Source organism: Amphiura filiformis, chromosome 1 (genome assembly GCF_039555335.1).
Source record: "Amphiura filiformis chromosome 1, Afil_fr2py, whole genome shotgun sequence".
Lineage (NCBI taxonomy): Eukaryota > Metazoa > Echinodermata > Ophiuroidea > Amphilepidida > Amphiuridae > Amphiura > Amphiura filiformis.
The window spans coordinates 3,682,482-3,708,622 of NC_092628.1; the positions used below are offsets into that span (position 1 = coordinate 3,682,482).

At 42.3% G+C, this 26,141-nt stretch overlaps 1 protein-coding gene across 1 annotated transcript; it reads right to left on the reverse strand.

The window, feature by feature from the left end:
- Positions 1 to 1,697: 1,697 nt before the first annotated feature.
- Positions 1,698 to 26,141, reverse strand: LOC140169606 (RNA demethylase ALKBH5-like). The gene is given in 4 exon segments (XM_072192874.1): positions 1,698 to 2,670; positions 4,753 to 4,771; positions 4,774 to 4,832; positions 25,413 to 26,141. Coding segments are annotated over 4 exon segments (1,293 nt in total). The 5' UTR covers positions 26,099 to 26,141; the 3' UTR covers positions 1,698 to 2,141.

The following is a 26,141-nucleotide window of genomic DNA, read 5'->3' on the forward strand; positions in this document are numbered from 1 at the left end:
TGGCATATGGGTTGGCCCTCTTATTGTTGTTTTAATTTTACTGAGCATACAAGTTTTTTGCAAAAAGCCCCCAACCTACATGTACATCATTACATCATTTATGTTTCAAACATGTACATTGACGATGTGTGCACAAGTTTACAATGACATAGTTATACATACGGATAGCTTCTTTGGATTTCAAGAACGACAGAAATGAAAAATTGCAGTATTTTCTTTGGTGCTTCACATGGGATTTATACAAAGCAAAAACAGGGACTGCCTTTTGAGGAGAGCGAGGGCAATCACTCTCTACTGCTCTCCTTAAATCTGATCTAGGAAAGTAGTTTTTAGCTCTCCTTAGTTGACCATTCTCTCCTTATATTCTATTGTGAATGCTCTAAACAGCTCTCCTTGAAGGCTCCAGAAGAGCTATTTAATGCTCTCCTGCAAATTCCAAAAGAGAGTCCCTGCATAAATCATGTATACATGTACATTGTATGTATATCCCATGTAATATTGTTCTATTTAAATTCTGCCTTGACCTGATTGAAACAAACCATTCACCTTTTGCACGGATCCACCATCTTGCTACCAAAACAAGGTTCTCCCTGCAAACGCATACGAAAAATGTGCATTTTTGTTTCTCACACTTTTCTAGCAACGTGCCAGAAGGTTTTTACAATGCGTACGCGGTAATTAAATCATGCGTTTGACATACACACACACAGAATGAACTTTGCGGGTAGAGCCTTGTTTTGAGATGACCGTGTAATCGGCGAACATCTTCGTATTAGTGTACAATAGCTGCCTTTTGCGATTTATAATTGACACTGCTAGAGTCTAATGGTGCAGTGGGACGTGAGTTGCTACCAGGAGCAACTTCATCAACAGGAACTGCGTTTAGAGGAGAGTGAGAGCAATCATTATCTACTGCTCTCCTTATATCTAATCTAGGAGAGTGATTTTTAGCTCTCCTTAGTTGCCCATTCTCTCCTTACATTCTAATGTGAATGCTCTAAACAACTCCTCTTCAAGGCTCCAGAAGAGCAATTTAATGCTCTCCAGTACATTCCAAAAGACAGTCCCTGCATCAACTGAAGTACAATTTCAAATCCCAATGCCTCATGATAAAAACATTTGTCAAATTGTTGAATCTCTCTGCACATGCAATATTAAAATCTACATGAGGCAGCCATTGCACATACAACTTTCTTGGACTTGAGCGATGATTATCTAATATTGTTGAAAATTCCTATGTGCTTGTGGCCTCTGAACATGATTGAAACAAAACTGCCAACATGTTACACAGGACAGGAGGTTTTGCTTTAAACATGTTCAGGGGCCAGTGACACAGGGGAGATTTTTTCTGCCCAACGATGATATCTTTATTTTAAAATATATGCTATAAAATAGTATTTGTGTATAAACATGGTAGAATGTGACATGTTCAATTGATCTAGATCAGCTATAAAGTGTACTTTTATGTGAATTTTGTGAGTATGTGTAAAACAGGTTTTTTTTTAAGTGCAGCATGCAGGTAAACACAACTTGAACATAATTTTGGCGGCTCAGCACAACAAAGCCGTATCTCCATCAGCTCCTCTAGGTAGTATTATTTATCAATGTATAAATGCAATAGAGATTATAAATAACATTACCCAGTGGAGCTAAATTTAAATCGTTAGGCAGGAAAAATCTCCATGTACTTGGGCCCTTGAACATGTTTAAAACAAAACTGCCAAGAGGTTACATAGGAGGGTTTGCTTTAAACATGTTCAGGGGCCAATCACACAGGAGGTTTTTCCTGCCCAACAACATAATGGAGATAATAAGTCTTTGTTGCACTGAGTCCTTGATTTGTTCTTAATCTGCGCCTACAAAACATTTGGTAAATATCAACGATATAAAGTCATCACCAATAAATGAACACACCCAACATGAGATGATTATAATGTACAGTAAATCAGCTGGCTAGAAAATCAAATATTTCACATCTCAAGTAAATGTTTGTATCAATCGTTGATATATATAGTGAAGAGGGTACAAATCCAAAGCAAGCCTCTTCATCACTGAGGCTTCTTGACTTCCATAGATAGACTCTACATGTATATAGTGAGGTACATCAAGTACAAAACCACTCAGCACTGTTTTGCTACCTGCTACGATTTGGACAACTGGTGCCTGTTAATTTTGACCCTCTTAGGTGGAACTGCTTCGGTTTTTTCCCTCTTCAGACCTTCTTCCTCCTCCTTACGTAGCCTTTTCAGAGGACTAAGACCACTTTGTTTGTCATCTTTACCAGATGTCTTGGTATCTTCTGCCTTGGCTTGACCATGAGGACTAGATCGCGAGGAGTGGCTGCCATTTTCTACGCTAACCGGTGACCTCCGCTTGCTTTCTCTGGACGGGGGCGATTCTGACGACCTTTCTTTTTCTGACCTACCTCTCTCTTTGCCATTTCTTTCTCTATCAGACCTGTCTTTATCTTTATCATACCTGTACCTATCTTTTTCAGACCTTTCCCTTTCTGACCTGGACGAGGTTGGGGATGAATCCTTTGACCTGTGATGATGGGAGTGATGATCTCGTTTAGAGCTCTGATGACTTGGGGTGTGACGGCTTGCGCTTGTGTGTCTGTCGTGGTCGGATGCGGTACTAGGTTCTAAGCGGGGAGCATCAGGTAGAACTCTATGGTAACAAAAACAAAACAGAATAAAATGTGTGACTGGACTGTCCTTTTTTAGCCATTGATACAGGTAATGCAGATGCATTCATATTTTGTATACCGGTACCCTTAACCATGTAAAAAGATAATCAGAAAACAAAGTTTTGACGTTCATGTATGCCAATGTGTGTGTAGTAGCTTTTGGAGGGAACAGGTCATCAAACTTTATACAGGGTCAAATTTCAAACTTGCTCAACTTGTGTTAAAAGCCATTCCAATGTATTCCTCTAGTCACAAGGATTCAGAAAATGTATAGCTTGACCTATCCAGGCTGTACCATTCTTACATTAGAACCGAAAAGGTAAAAGGTCATGTTTTTGTCTCTGCAGGGTTCAAAAACATCAAAGTGCACCGATTTTGCCAAAAGAGGTGTCAAATTGTTCGTTTCGATAAAACAATTCAAATACGGATAGGACCGCACCATCTAGGATGTTTCGCAAAATAGGTCAAGTACCATTGCCTTGACCTACCGTATTGTCGAATAAACGCCCCAGGCGTTACATTTTCCCAAGGGGGCGTTTATTAGAGGTCATTTTTACCACGAAAATTCCCGTTAAAATCATTAGGTAAGCTTAAAAGTCACGCTAAAATGACGAACTATGACCTTTTGACACTGACTTTTGGTTCACTTCCGGGTTCGGATGCAGATTTTCGCCATTTATTGCTGCTACTCATGACCATGTGAGCAACTTGGTAAGCTTACTACACAAGATAGCATGGAAATATCGGAATTTTTGAAACATCTTGGTTGAAAAAAAGTGGTGGGGGCGTTTATTTGAGGGGGGGGCGACTATTTGACTAAATACGGTATTTTGCTGTGTTACCTACATTTATGTAGGTAACAAAACATCCATGATGGTGCAATCCTATCCTTACTAAGTATTTGAATTGTTTTACCAATTTGACTCTGTGTAAAGTTTGATAACCTTTTCCCACCAAAAGCTACTCTGGTTCAATTGCTATCAGGCATTTTTGTGTAACCCATGATTGCAACAACCTATGGTAAAAGCAGGGGCGTAGCCAGCTTTCTTGGTCAGGGGGGGCAAAATAAAAATTTTGGGGCACAGACAAAAAAAAATTGCAGTTGCATCATACAATACATAGAGACTGTATGTCTTCGAGCTTCCCGAAAAGGGCCTTATTGGGATGATGTGCGTGTGAGCGTGAAAAAATGGTATTTTACACTATTTTCGCCCATCATCCGCTAAAAAGGGCTTTATTGTTACAATGTGCGTGTAGCTCAGAAAATTTTTGTATTTTACACTATTTTGGCCCTGAATTTTGCTAGAAAAGGGCTCCTTGCCCTTTTCTTTTCCTTTGCCCTCCTGATTTTCTCTTTCATTTTTTGTAAGAGGGCACTTTTCTTTCATTTTTTTTTGTCAGGGGGCACTCTGCCCCCCCGCTGGCTACGCTACTGGGTAAAAGTGCAGCTTTGCCCCCTCCCCAAGTGGTACCATCCAACCCCCCCCTCTCCGGACTTACACACTATTGTGCCGATAGGTGGTCTGCAACAAGCAATTGCATGGGATTGCTTCCATGTGAATTGGCTCTTAAGCAACACCTTGCAGTTTTCCCACTAATTCCAATCTCCCAAGTTAAAGCCATATTATAACATTTGCTGAGGAGGACGCCCTCGCTGATTTTTTAAAATTAATTTTTTTACACGATTATATTGTACTTTATTAAACCAATATACCCTGAAAAAATCAAGACTCTAGGTGCTGTAGTTTTGTCAAAATTGGAATTATTAGTCGAACGCATATACACGATGTTCAAAACACACAGTACGTATATCGGCGTATTGACGGTGATCTACACAACAAAAGGGCCGTACCATAACATGACCGAAAAAAGTGGTAATTGACATACATATGCGCTGGTAGTAAATTCCAATTTTCTTTGCTCTGCCGTGGTTGTTCGGCTCAAAAATAAAAGGGATATATCTGACAGTAAAACTAACATTTTATGGCAAAGAAATGCTAATCTATTTTGTATGAAAATGTTATAATATGGCTTTAAGTCTTTCATTGTATAGCACCCTTTACCTGCGCAGTATGATAACCGCCTCCTTGCCTTCACATCCTCAGGACGAATGCAATGTGTCACTTCATTAGCTGCATACCCACTGTATTCAAGATAATAAAATGAAAATAGAAAATTCACTTTAAAAAGTTATTTACAATCAATTCATTCACAAAATCAGAGGAACATAATCAAAATTTAAAATGGCAGAAAAAAAAAAGGTCCATACTCTCAGACTTGCTCACTCTTTTTTAATTATTATCTGAACATCATTCTAGCATGTAGGCGTAAGCACTGGGCCTTTTCAAGGCTTGGGGTGTACAAAATGTAGGTATAAAGAAAGTGGGTTTAAAACACACATAAATAAACAAAATTTAACATAGCAGTTAGCTTTTTTGCAAAATGTTTGAGAAACAAACTATTTTTCCCAATCATATATTTTGTAATATCACTTGTCTCATTCTATTCATTGATGCTCTCCAGACATCAATATTTGAAAATGAAAACAATTAGTCAAGAATTTTGATTTGAACACCTTTTACTAATTGGGACTACTGGATGAGTAAATTCAGAACATGTCCATTGCCTTTCAGAAGGTACATAGTGTGGGTGCTACCGTTACATGTACTTTTTTGCTTTGGTTAGGAAGTTTCAAGGTTTGTCATTTTATTATTTGGAAATTGTTACATGTACACGTATGTACAGTAAACATACATGTAGTTCCAACCAGGTTCCATTGATATTGAACACAATGAACCCTAGTCAAAATAAATGGATTATTTACCCTACCATGCCCATCACACACAATTTGTCAATCTCAAAAATGCTGTATCATCACTGGCGAGCAATTACATCACTCATTTTTGGAAGGAGGTACCTTAGTATAAATAATGAAATATAAAAAAAGTCAAAATTTAAAACCTGGTATGTGTATCATACATGTATGTAAAACATCATTTGTATAAACCACATAAAAATCGTTCAAAAGAGGAGACTTTTGTCACTTTTGACTTTACATTGAAAATTCCATAGGGCACTTATTACATATGTAGGGGAGGATTGCTATAGATCAAACGTACTACACATACATTGAAATTTTGATATCCTTTTTATTTAGTTGTGCAATTATTTGTCCCTAAAAATATATTTTTCCATGAAATGAAAGGATTTTAATAAATCGTGACAATACACAAGATTTTGTGTCCTTTTTATACATGCCAGAACAGGAAATCCCACATCCCTGGCAATCAGCTACCTGATTTATACAAAAAGGAAATTAAATACAATGTAGATTTACTCATGTGTAATACTCTAAGTTTCATTCTTTAAAAATTATACACATATTCTTCAATCAAAACTATAAATATTTGGCTGAAATTTTTCTCCTAGAAATTTATTAGCATTAAAAAAAAGTGAACACAGAAATTAAAATTATAAATTGATACGATTATAACATTCACCTATGAAACTATTAACAATTTTTTTTTCTATTTTTACAAATTGCAGATTTTAACAAATAGAAAATTAAAGGAGGATTTCGTGATCCTAGCATCCTCTTTTTATGACATTTTTAGCAGATATCCATGAAAAAAGCTTATTCCCAAAATTTCAGTTGATTCCGATTTTGCGTTTGCGAGTTATGCATGATTATGTGTATTACACTGCTCTATAGGCCACTGTTGTATTTCGTTCTGGTAACCAGAACGAAATTCAAATTTCACGATATCTTTGCTAAACGAATTAATCTGCAAGAAATATTTGGTACATAAACATTATGTAGCCAGAGGTATCCAGTGGTATAAAAATCTCAACTTTTTTTGAGAAAAGTGGGGGGATGAGGCTGTGGATCACGAAATGCCCTTTTAAATACTATTAAAAGTAATTATAAACAAACAGACAAAACTAAAGGGAAATAATGTAAATTATAACAAAAATATGAACATGTTTTACTTTAAACCAGTGTCCGAAATAAGGAAAATATGGAGGTTATCCCGAGGATAACTAAAGCATGAATTCTGCTTGTCCTCAATACATTTTGGTTGTCCCCAAAATGTGTCATACTTTTGGAGGTAAAATATAGTGGTTGTCCAGGGGATAAGTACATAGCTCAATATGGTTGTCCCCAGTGATTTTTGGACAAGAGGATAAGTGCTTATTTCGAACACTGCTTTAAACAAATGGTTGATTTTTTCTGATTTTCTTATTATACAATGTAGCAGATCAAGTCACTGATGGCACAAAAAAAACAGATTTTTTTTTTGTATAAGAGAAGATGGATTCAACTGCATGATACAATGGGTTTACAGTCTGATGACTGTATTTAACTTAAGTTTAACTCTTGACCACTTCCAGTCTCACTGTCTCACCCTAAAGTCACAATTCAGTTCAACTATGGGTCAGTTCTACATTATATAGCAGCCAGACTAGTGTTTACAATTGAAATGAGATTTCCAACAAGGAGGTTCATTTTAAGTTCACTACAGTGCATACATGTACATGATACATTTATGTAGTGCCTATACTTGTATGATGTTTAGTACAATGTAGTTTATGTACATTCATGTGGGATATTACAACTAAAAAAAGTAACTAGCATGGAAAATGCACAATTTTTTAGAGTAAAATGCGCGCCCCTGTTTTTGAAAATGCACATTTTGCGCAACTTGACCTTTTTTTTACCAAAATGTGTGATTTTTCACCCAAAAGTTTGAATTTAATATGCAATATTAATTTTATTTAAATTTTTTTCTTCTATATTTTCTTGCATAATTTTGAGACGAATTTTGAACACCCTGTATCTAAGTTAGGCAACATAAACTCATCAGTGTGCTTTTTTGAGAGCAAACAATATTATTAGCACATCTAAAAAGGTTTATAATTAGCATTTAACTGTGTTTATGTTTTGTATGTAAGACAAAATTTTATACTTTTTGAACTAAAATATAACTTTTCCACCCTATATGATATTTGTGGCACCCTATATCAACTTAATAAAAGTTGCACAATTGTCTTCCTTACACTTTCAGCTTTATGATGATAGGCCCTATACCAATTGTTGGTTTCTGAATGAGATGAATTACAATCATTTTTGTGTGAAAGTGCTGAATAACTGCTGATTGATCATTTTTGTAAGCTTGACCTTTGACCTCTTTTATATTAGTGCGCCCACTTGATCCCAAGTAGCTGTTACTTTTTTTTGTCAACCAGTTGCCAAAGAAGCTAGACGATGAAAAATAAATTGGGATCTTGTTGGCGCATCTTTTTGTGATGCAGTAAAAAGTCCACATTGTCCTACGCGTCATTATGAGGGTAAAATAGGGCAATGAGGCTTAAAAGTCCATTTTCAAAAAATATGAAAAATATGAAGATCAAGAGATCCCAAGCTAATTTTTTCAGTACTTGCAGAGAATTACCTCTTCTTTGATTCTATTCGGAGATTTGGGTGACGGTGGCGCGCAATAATACAGGCATGTACATACTCGGCAGTGGGGTTTGACTCCCACCCTTTTTATTTTACCCCCACCCTTTTTATTGAGGCACCCTTTATACTGAAAATTCCTGACCCCCACGCTTTTTACTGAAGCACCCTTTATACTGAAAATTCTTGACCCCCACCACTTTTTGCTTTTTCCGCTATTTGTAAACATTGACGAAGTCACACGCAATTTGGTTTGAAGTAAATCAAGTACGCCGAATTCTGCACCTATTTAGCATGTGTGAGTCAGATGTTTTCTCTCCATTAAGTTGATACATTATGTGAACAATGCAAATTATATGTGAAAAACTACTACTCTACTGTATAATAAGCATTTTAATGAATAACTGTACTTTTATGGCGTTCAAATGTTGTTCTTGTCATGTCATGAACCACTTGACACGCGCTGTGTTCAGCGACTATAGCCTACTTCTTCCGTGCTGCTTCGCTCAATCAATTATGCATGATTAATGACGTCACTCATATGCGATCAATGTAAAGAAAAATAACACGTCATGGAAAATCGGACATTTGCATATATATGACGTATGTGTTTTGGCAGGGCTTCCGGGGAGGATATAGTGTACATTGCGCTTGACACTCGTACTGCATCAAATGGAATTTTATCTTGCGATATGGTGTGCAAGTTTTGGCGATTTTTCTTGGAACTCTGATTATTTTATCTTTCAATAAAAATATACTGTAAGTTGGAAGAAGCCCCACGCTTTTTATTTTAATCCCACGCTTTATATCATTCCACGCTTTTTACCCAAAAAGTTTAAACCCCCATGCTTTCACCAATTTTCAGAATTTCGAACAGGCACGCATTAAAAAGCGTGGACTGCCGAGTGTGATGTAAAAATGTGCGAAAATAGGAAATTTTGACCTTTGACCTCTGTTAACTACGTGCGCCATCGAAATCCTAAAAACTTTTTGCTGAAAAATGAAACTTACCATTGAGGTCTTTAATTTCAAACTTGTTCAAACTTGGGATCTTGATGACGCAGCCCGTTATGATGCTTTAAAGTTTGCACGAGGGCGCTTTTCATCAAATTATTTTTTAGAGAAAATTCTTTTTTTTTTTGTATCACAACCCCCCTGATTTGGGTACATAATAAGGGAGACTGGCTCTTAACATAGAGTGAAAACGCATAGAAGACGCATTCATCTATCGTGAGATCAACTCTGTAAAAGACCAGATCATCCTTCAAACAGATCTTGATGCAATATATCTCGTTGGAGTCAAGACTGGCAGATGACTTTTAATACCGATAAATGTTTCAAAATGAACTTCACAACCAAGAAAACAATCAAAACCTCTCCACATTGTGCCAAAAAACTTTTGAGGCAACACATGTTCTCATCCGAACCTTGGTCTGAAGTTTTGTGACAATCTACGTTGGAAGGAGCATATCTCTGAAGTCACAAATAGCTGTAAGAAGATCCTGGGTGTCATCAGAAGGAACTTCAAAGCTTGTCCTACATTGTACATCAAGTCTCGCCTCTATTTGTCACTCATTCAACCCAAATTGACTAATGGGTCGGCAGCTTGGATCCCTTCCACAAATGAAGAGAGACACCAGCTAGACATGATGCAGAGGTCAGCTGCTAGGTTGTGCTACAACAACTACTCCAGAGTTCTAGCAAGTGTTACGCAAATGCTCAACCAATGGCCAAGCTTAGATACCTGTCGCCTTATTACCAGACTTACATGTAACCTGATGTACAGAATTACACACAATCTGGTCGACATAGACTGGCAGGACCACCTCACCCGACCAACACGAATGACCAGACGACACCACTCATCTTCATATATATGCAAATTAGAGTCAACTCAGCAACCTACGCAAATAGTTTTTTTCCATGGACAATTCCACACTGGAACAGACCCCCCCCCCACAACATATTAGACATATCAGACTACGGAAACTTCCAAGACCGCCATTAGGGACTACCTCAATTAAATTTCGTCAAATCCAGTCATAGATCATTGGTTTGTACTAACTCTGATGTGATGTGGGTACCCGTTTATTCAGAGGATAACGCCCAGATCCAGAGAAAACTCTTAATACGAAATTTGTGGGGCCACAAAATTTGGTTTATCTTATCAGGATTTTGTCTTATCCATCACAGGGACCTGAAAATCAAGCTTGTCTTATCAGGTTTTTTGTATTATCAGAACAGTTTCCACTGTATATTGCACATTTGCACAAACGAGGAAGATTTTCTTTGGCCATCCTAATTTTATAGAGCGTCACAAAGCCTCCGCTTGCAATTAACCTTTTCGGTAAATCCCATAACCCTTTGCGAGTACACCTGAGAACTCGCAAGTTGACGCCACGCCGCCTTGCAATGCGCAGTAACGATGTTTGATAAACGATGTGCGCATCGGCGCGGAGCGGCGTGACGCAGAATGACGAGTTCTTAGGTGTACTCGCAAAGGCTTATGGGATTTACCGAAAAGGTGAATTGCATAATTAGTCAAATTGCCCGCTTTTTGCATGTTGTTCCAAAATCCACCACGGACAGTCAGACAGGGCTCGAAATAAGGAGGGCCCAAGGGCCCTCGAAAATCAGTGAGTCCCACAAAAGACACATCCGGCGGGCCCAAATGGCCCGCAAAATTTGTGACAATTTGCTCACTTTTTTGTGGGGTTAATCATAGGTTAAAACCAATGGCCCAAATTCAGGCCCACAAAAATTTGTGAGGGCCCACAAACATTTAAGATCAAGGGCCCAAATAGCCCTCAGAAATTCTGGCTTATTTCGAGGCCTGCAGTCAGACACAAAAAACGGGGGTACACATAATTATCGCACCACCCTATAAGCTGGTGGTATTTTTGCATTCAAATCTGATGCATCATCTTTCCATTCTTGTTGCATTCAGTTAGCATTCAAATCCGACCATTTATGATGATCACAACAAACAATTAGTGGGTTTTTAGCGGGTTCGCCGTCGGACAAGTTTAGAACTGTCAAGCTTTCGTCAGGAGTAGCTCTGACTTCTTCAGGACAAAGTACCTAAGATTGAGACATGTAGACCGCCCCTTATCTACTGATGACTCTGAAAAGAGTCGTTCACTGAAGACTGCCCCTTGTCAACAGAGAACAAGCAGATCTCGCCTATCTGCTAATATAAAGGTTTTGGTGGCTCTGAAAAGAGCCGTTTGCTGAAGACTGCCCCTTGTCTACAGAAACAAGCAGATCTCGCCTATCTGCTGATTTTGTAAGTTTTGGTGGCTCTGAAAAGAGCCGTTTTCTGAAGACTGCCCCTTGTCAACAGAGTCAACAGAGAACAAGCAGATCTCGCCTATCTGCTAATATAAAGGTTTTGGTGGCTCTGAAAAGAGCCGTTTGCTGAAGACTGCCCCTTGTCAACAGAAACAAGCAGATCTCGCCTATCTGCTGATTTTGTACGTTTTGGTGGCTCTGAAAAGAGCCGTTTTTCTGTAGACAAGGGGCAGTCCTCAGTGAACGGCTCTTTTCAGAGCCACCAAAACGTACAAAATCAGCAGATAGGCGAGATCTGCTTGTTTCTGTTGACAAGGGGCAGTCTTCAGCAAACGGCTCTTTTCAGAGCCACCAAAACTTACAAAAATCAGCAGATAGGCGAGATCTGCTTGTTTCTGCTGACAAGGGCAGTCTTCAGAAAACGGCTCTTTTCAGAGCCACCAAAACTTACAAAATCAGCAGATAGGCGAGATCTGCTTGTTTCTGTAGACAAGGGGCAGTCTTCAGCAAACGGCTCTTTTCAGAGCCACCAAAACCTTTATATTAGCAGATAGGCGAGATCTGCTTGTTCTCTGTTGACAAGGGGTAGTCTTCAGTGAACGACTCTTTTCAGAGTCATCAGTAGATAAGGGGCGGTCTACATGTCTCAATCTTAGTACTTTGTCCTGAAGAAGTCAGAGCTACTCCTGACAAAAGCTTGACAGTTCTAAACTTGTCCGACGGCGAACCCGCTAAAAACCCACTAATTTTGTTATGAATTCCCGTCGTAAAAGCCTATCCCACAATCACAACAAACCATGCTTTTAAAATAGCGCTTTGTGTTTCAATTTCATGATTTTTCGCACATATAAGTACGGTAATTATAATAGAGGCCATCAGCCTTTCGCCATCTTGTGGGTACAAATGATCTGTGTGTTCATGCGTTGAACACTACGCGCAAGGCGCAGCGTGCCACGCAGCTGTTATCGCGCCTCAACGCTGTGATTTTGCTGCTCACGCATGGAGATCGAACAACCATCACAGCGTGTACCCACAAGATGGCGGATATGACGTCACGCTGACGGCCTCTATATATATATATGCAATTGTTTTCATGATGGATGGGGCTAAACTTTCATCGGGAATGATTTAGAGCATTATGCAAGTAATTTGTCAAGACATACATTGTGTTTGATCCCGCGTAAAAGGGTCGTTGGGTAGGCACGACACACGCTGCAGTATCGCGTTTAGGGTGTCAAAACATGAAAAATTGGAAAAAGGGTAGCAAAATTGCAATTTCTAAATACGCTGAAATGAAATTTCTAGAGGGTATGACATTTGATGTTAGGAATGAAATCCCTGTTTAGGGTGTCGTTTTAGCCAAGGGTTAAGTGGCATATTTTCTAAGCACCATGTGGCCTGTACACAAAGCTGAAAGATGAAGGTCAGCCAAATCCAATGGTATTTGGTACTTAGTCTAGTTAGGTCAGATGGTTCACAACTATGATAGTAAAAAAAATCAGGTGACCCCCTGGGGGAAATTCCATGACCCCCCTAAAATTGGCCCTCTTTTGACCTGCCTCAGAATTGATATAGCTTAAAAATGAACAACATTTGACATCATGAAAATGTACTTTGAAATAACCTGGGTCTGACAGAAAGTTGAACATATTGGAATTGAACCATGCTTTATAAGATGACCTATTCAGAAAAAATTAATTCTTTTGATATAGTTACGTAAAATCATGGTGGAATTTGGGCAAAAACAGGATTTTTCATAATTTTGAAAGTGGCGAAAAAAGAACATTTTCAAATCACATTTTCTGCTATATTCAGGCTAACATTGGATCAAACCTTTTGGATAATATAACCAACATGTTGTACTTCTGAAATATGTTTAAATTAGCGTGGTACTTTTTTCCTATACTGCAGGGGAGTTTGTTGATTTTGGTGGATTTTCCGCTTTTTGCTTGTTTTTGTAGACTTAATTAACGCTTTCCAATGTATAACCATACTAATTATTTTACATTCACAATACGGCTTCAATTCTCAACCAAGGTTATTATTGATTTGAGTTTGATAACTATTTTCATGTGGATTTTACTCTTTTATTATAGTGGAATTTGTTAATTTTCATAGAATTTGCATATGAATCTCCCTGCAAACTAATGATATGAAACTTGGGTTTCCTGGATTGATATGATAATTATTTTGATTGCTGATTTTAGAAATATGTTTCCAATAACAGAATGTGTTTGTTTTGTGTTAATGGAATTTGTTTTTTCCAAGGAATTTGTGTCTTTTAACATATTTTCGAAAGTGGAATTTACAACCAAAATAACACTGTTTAGGTAATAGATCATATTTTAAATAAAATAGACTAATCTTTAGTTAAAAACATTTATAACAAAACAAAACAAACACCACACCATACTTCATATTATCTACTACCAATGCAATGGAATTTTCATTTCTTTTCAAAGGCGAATTTACCAAATAACATGTACATGTAGGGGAGATTGGGGTTAGTTGGAACGCGGGGTAAGTTGAAACATTGTATTTTTTTCTGACACAAAAATTAATTTGGTAAAATACTGGCACCTAATAATAGGTATTAGTAAGGGTCATCCACCAAATTAGCAACAGCACTGATGCCCCACCAGTGTTGGCTTGGGAAAGGAATATCTGTTTTTTGACTTACTGACTAATTTTTATACCCCTCAGAAAAGATGCGTTATCTCCATGTTGTTTGAAGATTCAGGGGATTATTTTTTTGAGTATCATAAGCACTAGTAATAAGTCCCAGAATAATGTTAAATAAAAGTTTTATTGTATTTCTTATTTTGTGTAATGAACTTTGAAATGTAAAAATAGGCATCGGGGTTAGTTGAAACTTTTGAGGTGGGGTTAGTTGACACGTGAAAATCGCATAGAAAAATATGGTTAAAAATTGGACTTTTTAAAACTTTGTAACATGTTTACTATTTCTTCAATATTGCTTTAATATGGTTAAAAAGCAATAATACAAGCAAAAAGTGCACACAGAAAGTAAATTTTATAATATTTTAGGCTTCTCATATTTTGGTCCATGGTGACACTCGTCACCTTGTGTCCAAAGTATTGACCCACACTCCAACATATTTATTTATTCATTTTTTCACACTGATTGTATGTTAAAGGGTGCCTTCAAGGGAAGTATAACCCTAACAACACAATAATAATTATTTTGAAATTTTTACACGCCGTGTTTCAACTAACCCCACCCTATGTTTCAACTTACCCCAGGGGTGGGGTTAGTTGAAACACTTTTTTTCAAATTTTCAAATTGGATTATATAAATAATCATAAGCAGGTCCAATAAAGTTTAAGGCTGTATTTGTAGCATGTATGTATATGTTTATACTGGTATGGTTAGTATTTCTTGAAAGTAATCGGTTTGCGTTAAAAAGACGATTTTGTGAAAAATGTTTCAACTAACCCCAATCTCCCCTACTTTAAGCATGGTCTAAAATTGAATATGTACATGTAATGATGTACGTTTACAATATCTCATTGAGCGTGAAACTCACGCATTCAGGGACTTTATCAGGTGTCAGGTCTATTGCCATTTGGTCTAATACCATTTGGTCCAATACCTATTTTATCTACAGACTTGACATTTAGTATGGAATATTTTCTCACAAAATTCAAGGACTGGGCTGGAATTTCGGACTTTATGCAAAATTGTTCTGTTATTGTCCAATGAACTCACGCTGCTTCTTTGTGTACAGTAAGATTATAACATTTCATCTGGCCCCGGGGGCCATTCAAACTTTCTGAGTGCGTACCACTTTTAAGAGCCATATTTTTAAAGCTCCTCCCACTTTCAAAATGGGTAAATTACAAGTGCATTTCAGTTCTGATGAACACATATTGGTATTAAGGTTCAGTAAACATCACCCTAAACCTCAATAAATTTGACAATAATGTTGCTCTTGAAATTCAGAAATTTTACCCCCACAAAAATCCAATTCAGTCTCCTTAAAACCGCCATTTTAGCGGGCATTTTAGGCTAATTCACTACATTATGAGCGCCATAATGTAAACTAATGGAATTTGGAAAGCACATTTTCTATCAAAAAATTATGTTACACCATCCCCCGACACACCCTGATTAATATTTAGTCTGTGCGGTTTATGCAGACCCCTTCCAGACCAGTCTTGGAATATTCCATACTAAATATCAATTCTGCATATACCAAAAGGTCTAGTACCAGAAAGGCTAATTACCACGTCTAATAGTCTATATAGTCATTTAGTATAATATTGTTTGGTCCAATAACCAGTATGTCTACTGACCATATAGACTAATAACCATATGGTCTAATATTTTATTATGAACAATTTGGCCTAATTACCTTCTGATCTAATAACTGTTTGGTCTATTAACCGTATGGTCTAATAACCAGTCTAATACTATGTCGTGTATTTGCCAAAAAATTTGTCTACAACTGGTTACGGGCTGTAAATATTATGTAAATGAGACGAGCATGTGTATAAACATACTACATTCATCAAAACTTATGCATTATTCCTCTAAATTCTCAGAATTAATATTGTTTATTATTGTTTATAATGTACCAAAAAAATTAAGAAGAAGACATGCGGCCTGCATGTATTGAAAGTGACATTTTGCCGGGCTATTTGTTCTTCCTTTCCGGTCTTTACAAGGTATTAGTCCCAAACAAAAATGTTTGGTAGACTCATAACCGGTGCGATCTTACCTTCCGATGTTGATTAAGATACTTCTTGCATCGATCCCGAGATGCGGAAAAAACCAATAGTCATTTTGTCCCACATAAATGAATAAATAACAAAACCCCGATCCCCGAGTGGACTCACCCATTCGGTGACGCCACACACGATAATCACCCCTTATCCGACTTGGGCAGCCCCTACTCGCCAAACTTGTAGGGGCGGCCGGGTTCGATAATCAACATCGAAAGGTAAGATCGCACCGGTTATGAGTCTCCCAAACATCTTTGTTTGGGACGAGACTCAGTACACCGGTCGATCTTACCCTCTCCGATGTTGATTAATATACTTCTTGCATCAACATCTGAAAGATCGATCTAGCAAGTAACCGACGGATGGAGGTACAAGATTGGCCAGCATCTGATAAGGATCGGGAGAGTGGGTAGCATGGTAATCGCGAGGTCAAACTATTTCCCCCCCTCCCGGCCGGGAAACAGAAAGACTTCGTGAACAGACAACAACCCCTGAACTGAAAGTTCAGTGGTTAAGAATAGAAACACTGGTTCTTACCATGTTGGAATTCTGATTGTCCGCAAAACACCTGATACCCAACCACCATATTATCTCCGCAGAATAGCCCTGGAGAACTTATCGCCTGGTCGTTGGTTTACGCTTTTGTAGTAAACCGTGGAAAAGGACGCACGGGTTCTTCCAAGACACAGCCTGACAAATCTCTTCTATGGGGACCCCCCCTTTGGTAGGCCCACGAAGATGAGATAGATCTGGTTGAGTGGGCCTTGGGGCGAGCGCTTTTGCCGCCTCGAGTCCACTAACACCTGGACCAGCCACCGTGCCAGAGTCTGTTTAGCGGCTGGACCGTGCGGTTCTCATGTGAGTGATAAATAAGCGGTCATGAGCCCCTCTTAAGGTTTGTGTTCGCCAAGGTAGTGCTGTAGCGCCTCACCGGGCACCACAACCTGTCTTCGGCTATTGACGAACCCTGCCCAATACTGGGGAGGAAGAGGGGCGAGTGTCGGAATGTACTTCGCTCATTTTTTGCAAGGAAATCCGGGCGAAGAAACAGCGTCGCCCCGCTGTTAGTAAATACGGAGGCTGACTTCGAGACTGCGTGCAACTCTGAGCAGCGCCGTCCCGAAGCCAACGCCAGAAGAAAGGCCGCCTTAAGAGTGACGTATTTAAGGGTCGCTTTTGACAGGGTCTCAAAAGGTGCACCCTTAATATACTCCAAGACTGTGTTGAGGTCCCATGGAGGGACCACCTTCCTTTCGGGCGGGCGCCGCTGAACATACCGTCGAGAAGAAGACTTAGGGACCCCTCTGAATTGATCGTCGACCCGTCTTCGAAACCTCGATGAATCGAGAGAATGGCTGACTTATAGTTGGCTATCGTGGCCTGCTGAAGTCCTGACCTGAACTTTTCTGTCAGAAAATCTGCCACTAGAGGCACAGAGGCTCTAGTGGGAGATGTATTTCTCTCATCGCACTATGCGTAGTAGGGAGCCAAACGCTGACTATATCGTGCACGGAGGGTAGACTCGCTCTACCCCCGGCGATGAGAGAAGCAGCTTCTGATGAAAAGCCTCCCTCCGCCGCACGTTCCCTGATAAGGGCCATGCAGCTAACTGCAGGTGCTCTAGTGGTAGACTTGGTACCTCTCCTCCGGGCATCCGGAGTAGATTTGGTAACTCAGGGAGTACTCGCGGCTGTGCCGCTAGTAGATCCACCATCGGTCGAAACCACAGGTGTTTCGCCAGAACGGTGCTATCAGAATGACGTTGTAATCCTCCCTCCCGATCTTGGTCACCACCCTTGCGAGTAGCGAGATCGGGGAAAGCGTAAGCAGTCATTCCTCCCCAGTCTCACGGACAGAGCGCCCACGGCGAATGCCTGTGGGTCTGCGACCCTCGAGCAGTACACCGGCAGCTGATGATTGCGATGAGATGCGAACAAATCTATCGAGGGGTGGTACATCACCGAAGATCGCCTGGGCGACCTGGCGGAGCAAGGGACCATTCTGTAGGTCCCGACACCTTCCTCGTGACAGATCGTCCGCGAGGATGTTGGTGACTCCCGCTATGTGCATCGCTGTCAACGTAATCTGCCTGGCCGTGCACCACCCTATCAGGCGTAGTGCGTGCAGGCACAACCGTGGTGACCTTGTGCCCCCTTGTCTGTTGAGGTAGGCTACACGGTTGTGTTGTCCGCTTGGACAACGATATGAGATCTCACGATCACCTTCTCGAAATGCTGGAGAGTTCTCTCCACTGCCCAAAGTTCGAGAAGGTTGATATGGAACTCCGCTCGCGGGCCGACCATAGGCCCGAGACTGAGTCCTCGCGGATGTGGCCCCCAGCCCAGTTTTGACGCTGGCCGGTCGTCACTACGTGACGCACCGCTGGTGCAGGGAACCTGACACCTTGAGTCAAATTGGGCTGATGGGTCCACCACCAGAGTTCTCTCGCTACGATCTCCGACATCGAACCGCGAGGGATATTGGGTGACGACTGGGCCTGTAAAAGGCTAGAAGGTGTAGTTGTATAGGCCTCATGTGAAAGCGGCAGTACGGCACGAGGTCTACCATACTGGCCATAAGGCCCAAAACCTTCATCCATGCCACAGCGGGTGCTCCTCTGACTCGCCAAGAGTCGGGCACACCTCGCCATGTTCGCCACCCTCTCTGGTGAGGGCGCCGCGATCCCTCCTTGAGGTTGATCTGGGCCCCTAAGAATAGTGGTGTTCATGTCTGGGACCAAATTGGATTTCTTGACGCTGATCAGAAATCCCAGGTCCCGCACCGTGCGGACTACTAACTCCACGAGACACTGTGTCTCCAGCGGGGTGCGTCCGTAAATGAACCAATCGTCCCAGGTAGCAACACATGTTGACTCCCTGCGCTTCAGGTACGCTGCCACCGCTTCTGACCAGGAGTGTAAACACTCTGGGGAGGTGGACAAGTCGAATGGCAGGCATCGAAACTGGTAAGTTTGACCCTGTACCTTGAAGCGTAGAAACCTCTGATCTTGAGGTGCGATCGAACATGCAGATATGCGTCCGAGAGATCTAGCGATGCCGCCCACATACCCTTGATGGGGCAGGCTAGCACCGGCGAGAGTTCCATTCTGAACCTCTTGGGCCTGATGAACTCGCTCAACGGCTTGAGGTTCAGAATGGGCCTCAGTCGCCGGGTCTTCTTTGGAGCCAGAAAAACGTGCTCCAAAAACCCTTGGTGAAAGGGGGTAGACCGGGACAATCGCTGCTTCGTGAGAAGCTGAGTGACCTCTGACAGTAGTGCCCGACGCTGGGGGCCGCTCTGGCGGCACTACCGTGGACCTCTGAATCGCAGGCGCACGAGGGTGGCTGGTAAATTCCAGCCTGTAACCCCACTGACCACTGACAATACCCAGGCGCCCGTGAGATGGCATGCCATCTCTGGGCGTAATGCACAGCGGCGCCCACAGGGGAATCCCCTGTGGAAGTCCAAGGCCTGCCGGCATGGACTGTCGACCGCCGTGCCCTCAGGACCGATCTGGTTTGCCACCCTTAGAAGAACGGCTCTTCTTAGGGGGTTTGCCATACGGTCCAGCACTACTCTTGCGCTTCCCAGTTTTTTTGGGAGGTGCTGGAGTAGACTCGGGCTCGGATGTAGTCTGTGGTGCGCGTCCTGCTGAAACCGGAGCTGGCGCTGAAGAACGCTTAGAAGACTTCTTCTTCTTGTGCTTCTTCTTCGCTTTACTGCCCTTCCCTTGGTCAGGGCAGCCTCCGACTTCTTCAGAGTGCTCTCATTGGTGGCCTTCTTTGCCCGGTCCTCAACCGTAGCGCCAAAGGCCTGTCCAAAGAGTAGCCCCTGTCCCACCGAGTCTGACTTCTTCATTGCATCAGCAAAGTCGGAGCCGTAAGTTGACTGGAGGGACAGACAGGCATTCTCCCGGCGGCGAGATGACATCCTATGGGCTAGGCCCATAGAACTCTCGTTGAGGTTAGCTGTTAGCACCGCTAACAGATTAACCTCATGGAAGAGTTCCGACGTTGTTCCCGTGGTCGCTCAAGCTACCTTCCTACCGAGGTGCTCGGCAAGCGCAGGTAGCGACGCTTAGAGACTCTGATAAGCGAGCGTGCTCGCTTATCGATGAGCTTTAGCTCCTCCTCCCACTGGGGGAGAACGACCCGGCGCCTTGGCCGCCAGCGGCAGGCGCTTGGCAACGCCTGGATCCATGTCAGGGACCCTGAGGTAGGTTTCAGAGTCCTCCTGCGAAACACGCAGTGGAAGCGCAAGCACGCGGCGTCGAAGCTCCAGCGAGCCTGACAGCCCTCACGAAACCTACCCTTGAGGTCCGCCGAATGCAAGTGCGGGCGACCCTTGTGTGGACGCCAGCTAGCTGGGCATCCTACTGAAAAGATGCCCTGGTCCTCCTGAACGGACTCCTCCTGAGAGAAAGCCAGGCCCAAACCTTGGGCCACACGGCTCATCACCTCAGCGGTGTCCGCAGGCAGACGATTGCGAGCGAGTTCCTCACGCGGGAGCCGCGGAAGGAGACCTGAAGCTAGCTGCACAGTCTCAACAGACTGTGAGTCGCTACTGGTTTCATCTTCCGACTCCTTTCCTCGCCTTCAGACTCTGACTCACTCTCTGATGAGGAAGAGATCTGACGACGGGCATCTGAAGGTGGACAGGGCGGTGTCGCCACCGTGTGGCTAGCCAACTGAACACCAGCAGAAGAGGGAGTACTCCCGCTAGACCCCGAGATGCTAGCTATAGCACCCCGGGATCCGCGACGCCTCGCTGCTGTCGCCTCTAGCCATAGCAGTGTGCGGCCTACCCTGAGCTGTATCAGGGTTAGCCACTCGCCGCCGGGTTGGGTAACAACTGGTGGTACTGCTTGCCCAACGCTAGGCGGCACTTGCCACGGTGGAAGACCGTGGAAGAAACCACCCTGCGGCGGATACCACGGGCATACCCTGTTGGTAGCTGACCCTGAAAGGATCCGCCACCAGGGAAACCCCATGGAACGGTAGTACCAGTACCGCCTCCCCTGTTGCCACAGAGACTGTGGTAACCAGGACGAGTACTGCGGTACCTGCGTGGTTGTAGCGTAGGTGCCCGGTAGGGCTCCCGGCCGCGCACCACTGTACCCATGCCTCACAGCGCCCCGCTAGAGGATCAAGCCAGTGTATGGGTACCCGCTATACTGGCTGTCCCTTGGCTAAAAGGAGCTTGCCTAGTATCACGGGTAGCTGAGCGTGTATACCCTCGATCAGTCACCTCGCTACCTGAATAGGCAGTATCAATCAATGGAGCCATGCTCCGCTGAATAGATAGTGATCGATCATAAGAGGGTAATTGACCCATTGACTGTAATGGATCACCCACGCTCTGCTGGCTCTCGAGGACATAAGTGGGTTGTTGATCAGCCAGGCTGTTCAAACTACCTACCCTAACCTCTTGAGCCTCGCCCAAGGTCGCTGTGTGTGGCGGACCACTCACGGCAGCTATGGGCGCGTGCATAGTGGCTACCACTGAAGTCAAGCCGTAGCTCGCCTCGGTAGCTGCCACTGTTTGCACTTGGGTCGCTGTCCCGTGAGAGACTGCGAGCCCAACCCCGGTATAGCCGCTAGCCAGTCCCGGAGGACAGCCGGCAGCCATTCCAAGGCCCAGGGAATCACTCGGCGGTCCCACCATGGAACGCTGCCGCAGGACAACCCCAGTGGTTCTGCTAAGACTACACCTGAAGCGTTAGCCCCGGTATCGTCTCTGCTAAACCCATGCACGCTTTCATTCGACCTTTGCGGGAACGAAAGGCGTGCTGCGTGTCGTGGATCAACCCAGGCAAGCCCGGGTTCCACTGGCACGCCATGCGTGCTACAGACCGCCGAGGCAAGTCCGCTGCACGCTGTATGCTAGGATTCAACCCAGGCAAGCCCGGGTACCCTTGGCATACTGTCCGTCGCCGGCTACTTCATGGTGCTAGACCCGCTGTTCGCCAGCAATAGACGGGTGTCCACCTGCAAGAAGCTCGCTAGAGATCTCACTGGTAGACTGGTACTCGCCTGTTAGGGCAAGTACCGCCCTGCTGCCTGCTACTAGCTTAGACGTAAAGTCAGTGCTTTCGCTGGCTGTTAGGCCTTCGGGCTCGCTAGCAGTCCCCGGAGGGTCCGCTTGCTTGCCCGGGACCGAGCCCCAGAGGTTACCTTAGCGTGGCCCTTGCCGCCTCGCTAGTACCTACCATATCAATCTTACCTGTAGGCTTCTGTTTCTTAGTCTTCGCCTTCTGTCTGTGTCAAGACCTAAACGAGCGCTACTTTCTAAATCCTCAAGTGGATGTCCGATAAGCCTATGCAAAAGGAAGCACACTTATTTGATTTAGAGCAATCCCTGTGGGAGTAGCAGAGTGGATGCGGGTCCCACTCTGGTACAAGGGAAGGGCATGATTGACAAGGCCTAGACATTGTAGTAATCGGGAGCGTACAGCACTACCCCCGAACACAAGCTCAAGCCCAATAAACAGACCCACACGCACAGTGGCTGACGCTGATGTAGTGGTATGATATAAAAATATATATACAAAGGGATGAAAACTGAAAACCTTTTGGGGAAGATTTGTCAGGCTGGTCCTTCGAAACCCACCGAACTCTTAGCAGTAACTCAAGGCCATCAGACGCTGCATACTGAAAGATATAACGATAGAGCACACCATAAACATAGCGATAATCACTCACCATACATGTATACACAGTACTGTACAAACATCTATTGTAACTTACTAGTCTGTTATAGTTGTTTTACGTGAGAACAAAAATAAAATGGCGTCCTAAGGGCGGCCATTTTGAAAACGTGTGTCCCGTATATGAACGGAAACACACATACAAGCTAAGTTTTTGGATCGTTTTTGTCACTTTTCTAGCCGAAAAATGTCGTCAAAACTATCTCCCTAGCGACTATACTGGTTGGTTTTTACCTCAGTGTAACAAACAAACTGTATATCTCGGCCCTTTGGTTCGTAATGATACTTAGCGTTGGTAAAGAAAAATCCACACGCCTATCTCATCTAGAAACCAAGGAGGATAAGGGTGATTATCGTAGGTGACGCCACCGAATGGGTGAGTCCACTCGGGATCGGGGTTTTTGTTATTTATTCATTTATGTGGGACAAAATGACTATTGGTTTTTTCCGCATCTCGGGATCGATGCAAGAAGTATCTTAATCAACATCGGAAACGGTAAGATCGACCGGTGTACTGAGTCATAAATAATATAACCGACACTAGGCTCATCATGCATCACCGGGGGTGCACAAGCATGGGACATGGGCCATTACGAGTTACCTGCAACTCCAAACATTAAAACGAAATAGGTTTGCCTGTTTACGTCATTTGCATAGAGTTGTAATACTACATTTATGAAACAAGCAAAAGCATCCTGCTTTTTATACGACCACGGTAACCCCGGCCTATGACCTCATCATGTGTAGGCCTAGTAGCATCATTGCGCCTACATCATGTACATAGCCTCACACGTGCTATTATAGACCAATCGATTAGTAGACCAATTAATTAGTAGACTAAATGCTTGTTAGACCAAATGGTTTGTATACCAAAAGGGTAATATTAGACCAAATGGCTATACTTAGACCAGATGGGTATTAGACCAAATGGTTCATTGGAATAAATGGTTTTAGACTTTTTGGTTATTAGGGACCGTTCACAAACACTTGTTGGGAGGATGGGCTGATGCAAAAAGGGTGGGGGCCTGAAAAATTTGGATCCTCATTGGGGGGGGGGGCCTTGAAAAAAATGACCACACATTTTCCCGGGAAAATAGAATTTATATGCTTTTCTATGGGGTTGACCCATAATTTTCATGTCAAAAAAAGGGGGGCCTGAAATTTTTGAGGTCTGTAAAGGCGGGCCCCGAAAAATGTTCGCGATGAAATTTTTTGGCATCAGCCCCCCCCTAACATTTTTGGTCGAAATGGTAAATAGGACCAAATGGTTATTGTACCAAATGATAATGGGACCAAGTGGATGTAGTAAAATCTAACAAATTCTCACACATCAAATTTAATTTATTAGGGATTCATTCATGAAAACCACGCTTATACCAGAACATTTTGTGGTACTATACTATTTCTTCATCATATACCATTATTTCTCCAACTGAAATCCTCACGCAAATCAGCCGGTCCTAAACGCTGGGCCATATCGCCGTTGTTTAGTCTCAAACAATCAAGCGCGCACGTTAGGTAGCGCCAGTATGTATATAGGCATATGAATGTAAATTATTGACCAAATACAGCCAAAAACGGGATATTTGGACATTAAAAAGTCACTTCTAGGTAAAAACTTGTACTCAGTTGTTATTAATAATCTACATACTGATGTTATATAATAGTTTCTTTCTGAATAATACAGATTGTAAATAGTATATTAGACAATATTAATATACTCATTTTGATTTTGTTTATTTACGAACTAATGCAAAATGCAATATTTTAAAGACCCCTAAAAAAAAATTGGAAAAAGATACCACAATAGAGAAAGCATTTTTTTATAGGCAAAGGATGGGAAATGTTTATCTAAAAAGGTAATATCAAACTCAGCCTGAATAAAGGCAATAATTAAGTTAAAAATTAGGTAAAATTTGCATTTTTTCTCATTTTCGACATTTTGAAAATATGGCTATATTGAGTTTATGAAAAATCCACCTTAATGAAATTGCTGGCTTCTGCAAATTTGTGAGGAGATTTACCAATATGTATTTTTAATACCAATTTGTTTGGGACCTGTTGAATTAAGGAGTTTCCTACAATATTTCCTGGAAATACGATGAAAAACTGCTTTAAACAAAATATTTTAGGTGATTTTGGAGCGATTTTTAGGGGGTGGTCATATTTTTTAACGGGGGGCTCCAGAGAATTTTTTAGTGTCGTGATTGAAAAGTGTTATCAAAACCTATCAATGTCCCAAAATATTATTGATGGCGGCCGACCTTCATCTTTCACGTCTGCAGGAAATTAGAAAATATGCCACTTAAATCCTTGTTTTAGGGTGCTTTTCAAAAGTTGATTATCACGGATGGTGTACAGGCCACAATGGGAGTGCCCCCCCCCCCCCGGTGTTTGATACGGTCATCATGGCGGTATTTAAAATTGATACAGCAATTGATCAAAACAAAAAGAACTATTATACAGTACACAAAATGATTGAAAATACATTTTAAAATAGTATAATTAATTATAATAAGCACCTGATAAGTGTGACACATCCCCTTGAGATTGGTAAACACACTTTTGGCTTGGATACTCGTATCGGCTTGAAACTAAACTTGCACCCAAAGCTGAGCGCGGAATCGCTGAAGAATGACACGGACGCAATAGGCCTATCGAAAATGTGAATGGGATCTACATGTGAGACAATGCAACCGCCTGGCAAATAATCATTGATGACTGCGCTGTTGATAAACCCTTTTGGTACCACCTCTGCTTCTTCCAAGCGTGACACCACCAGCTCAAAGATCCACTTTGGGATCTCATCAACACCACCATGTGGGTACAAACGTTCCTGTCCAGGACCACGTTTAGCAAGCTGTGCACCATACGTGTAACCTTCACCAAAGAAATACTTATTACGTAATGGTGCCTTATCCACCGTGTGCTCTTTATATTTGCCATTTTTGCCGATTTCTACCACTTCATCAATTTTCTTCTCTATCTCGCGGCACTCTGATTCTGAGAACAGCTGACATTGCTTGCAACCCTCGTGGATCTTCTTCACTTCCTCGATCTCATCTTCAAAGCTACGACGCTCGAAGGAAGGCCTTCGTCGCCTTCTAGACGAATCATACTCATCTTCGAAAGGTTTTCGCTTTCGATCACCAAGATGACGGTAAGAAGAATCTAATTTGTGGCGTAAATCTGTCATTCCGGCAGCCATAGTTGTGTGATTTATTACGTGCGTGACATGCGACCTGTGCAGA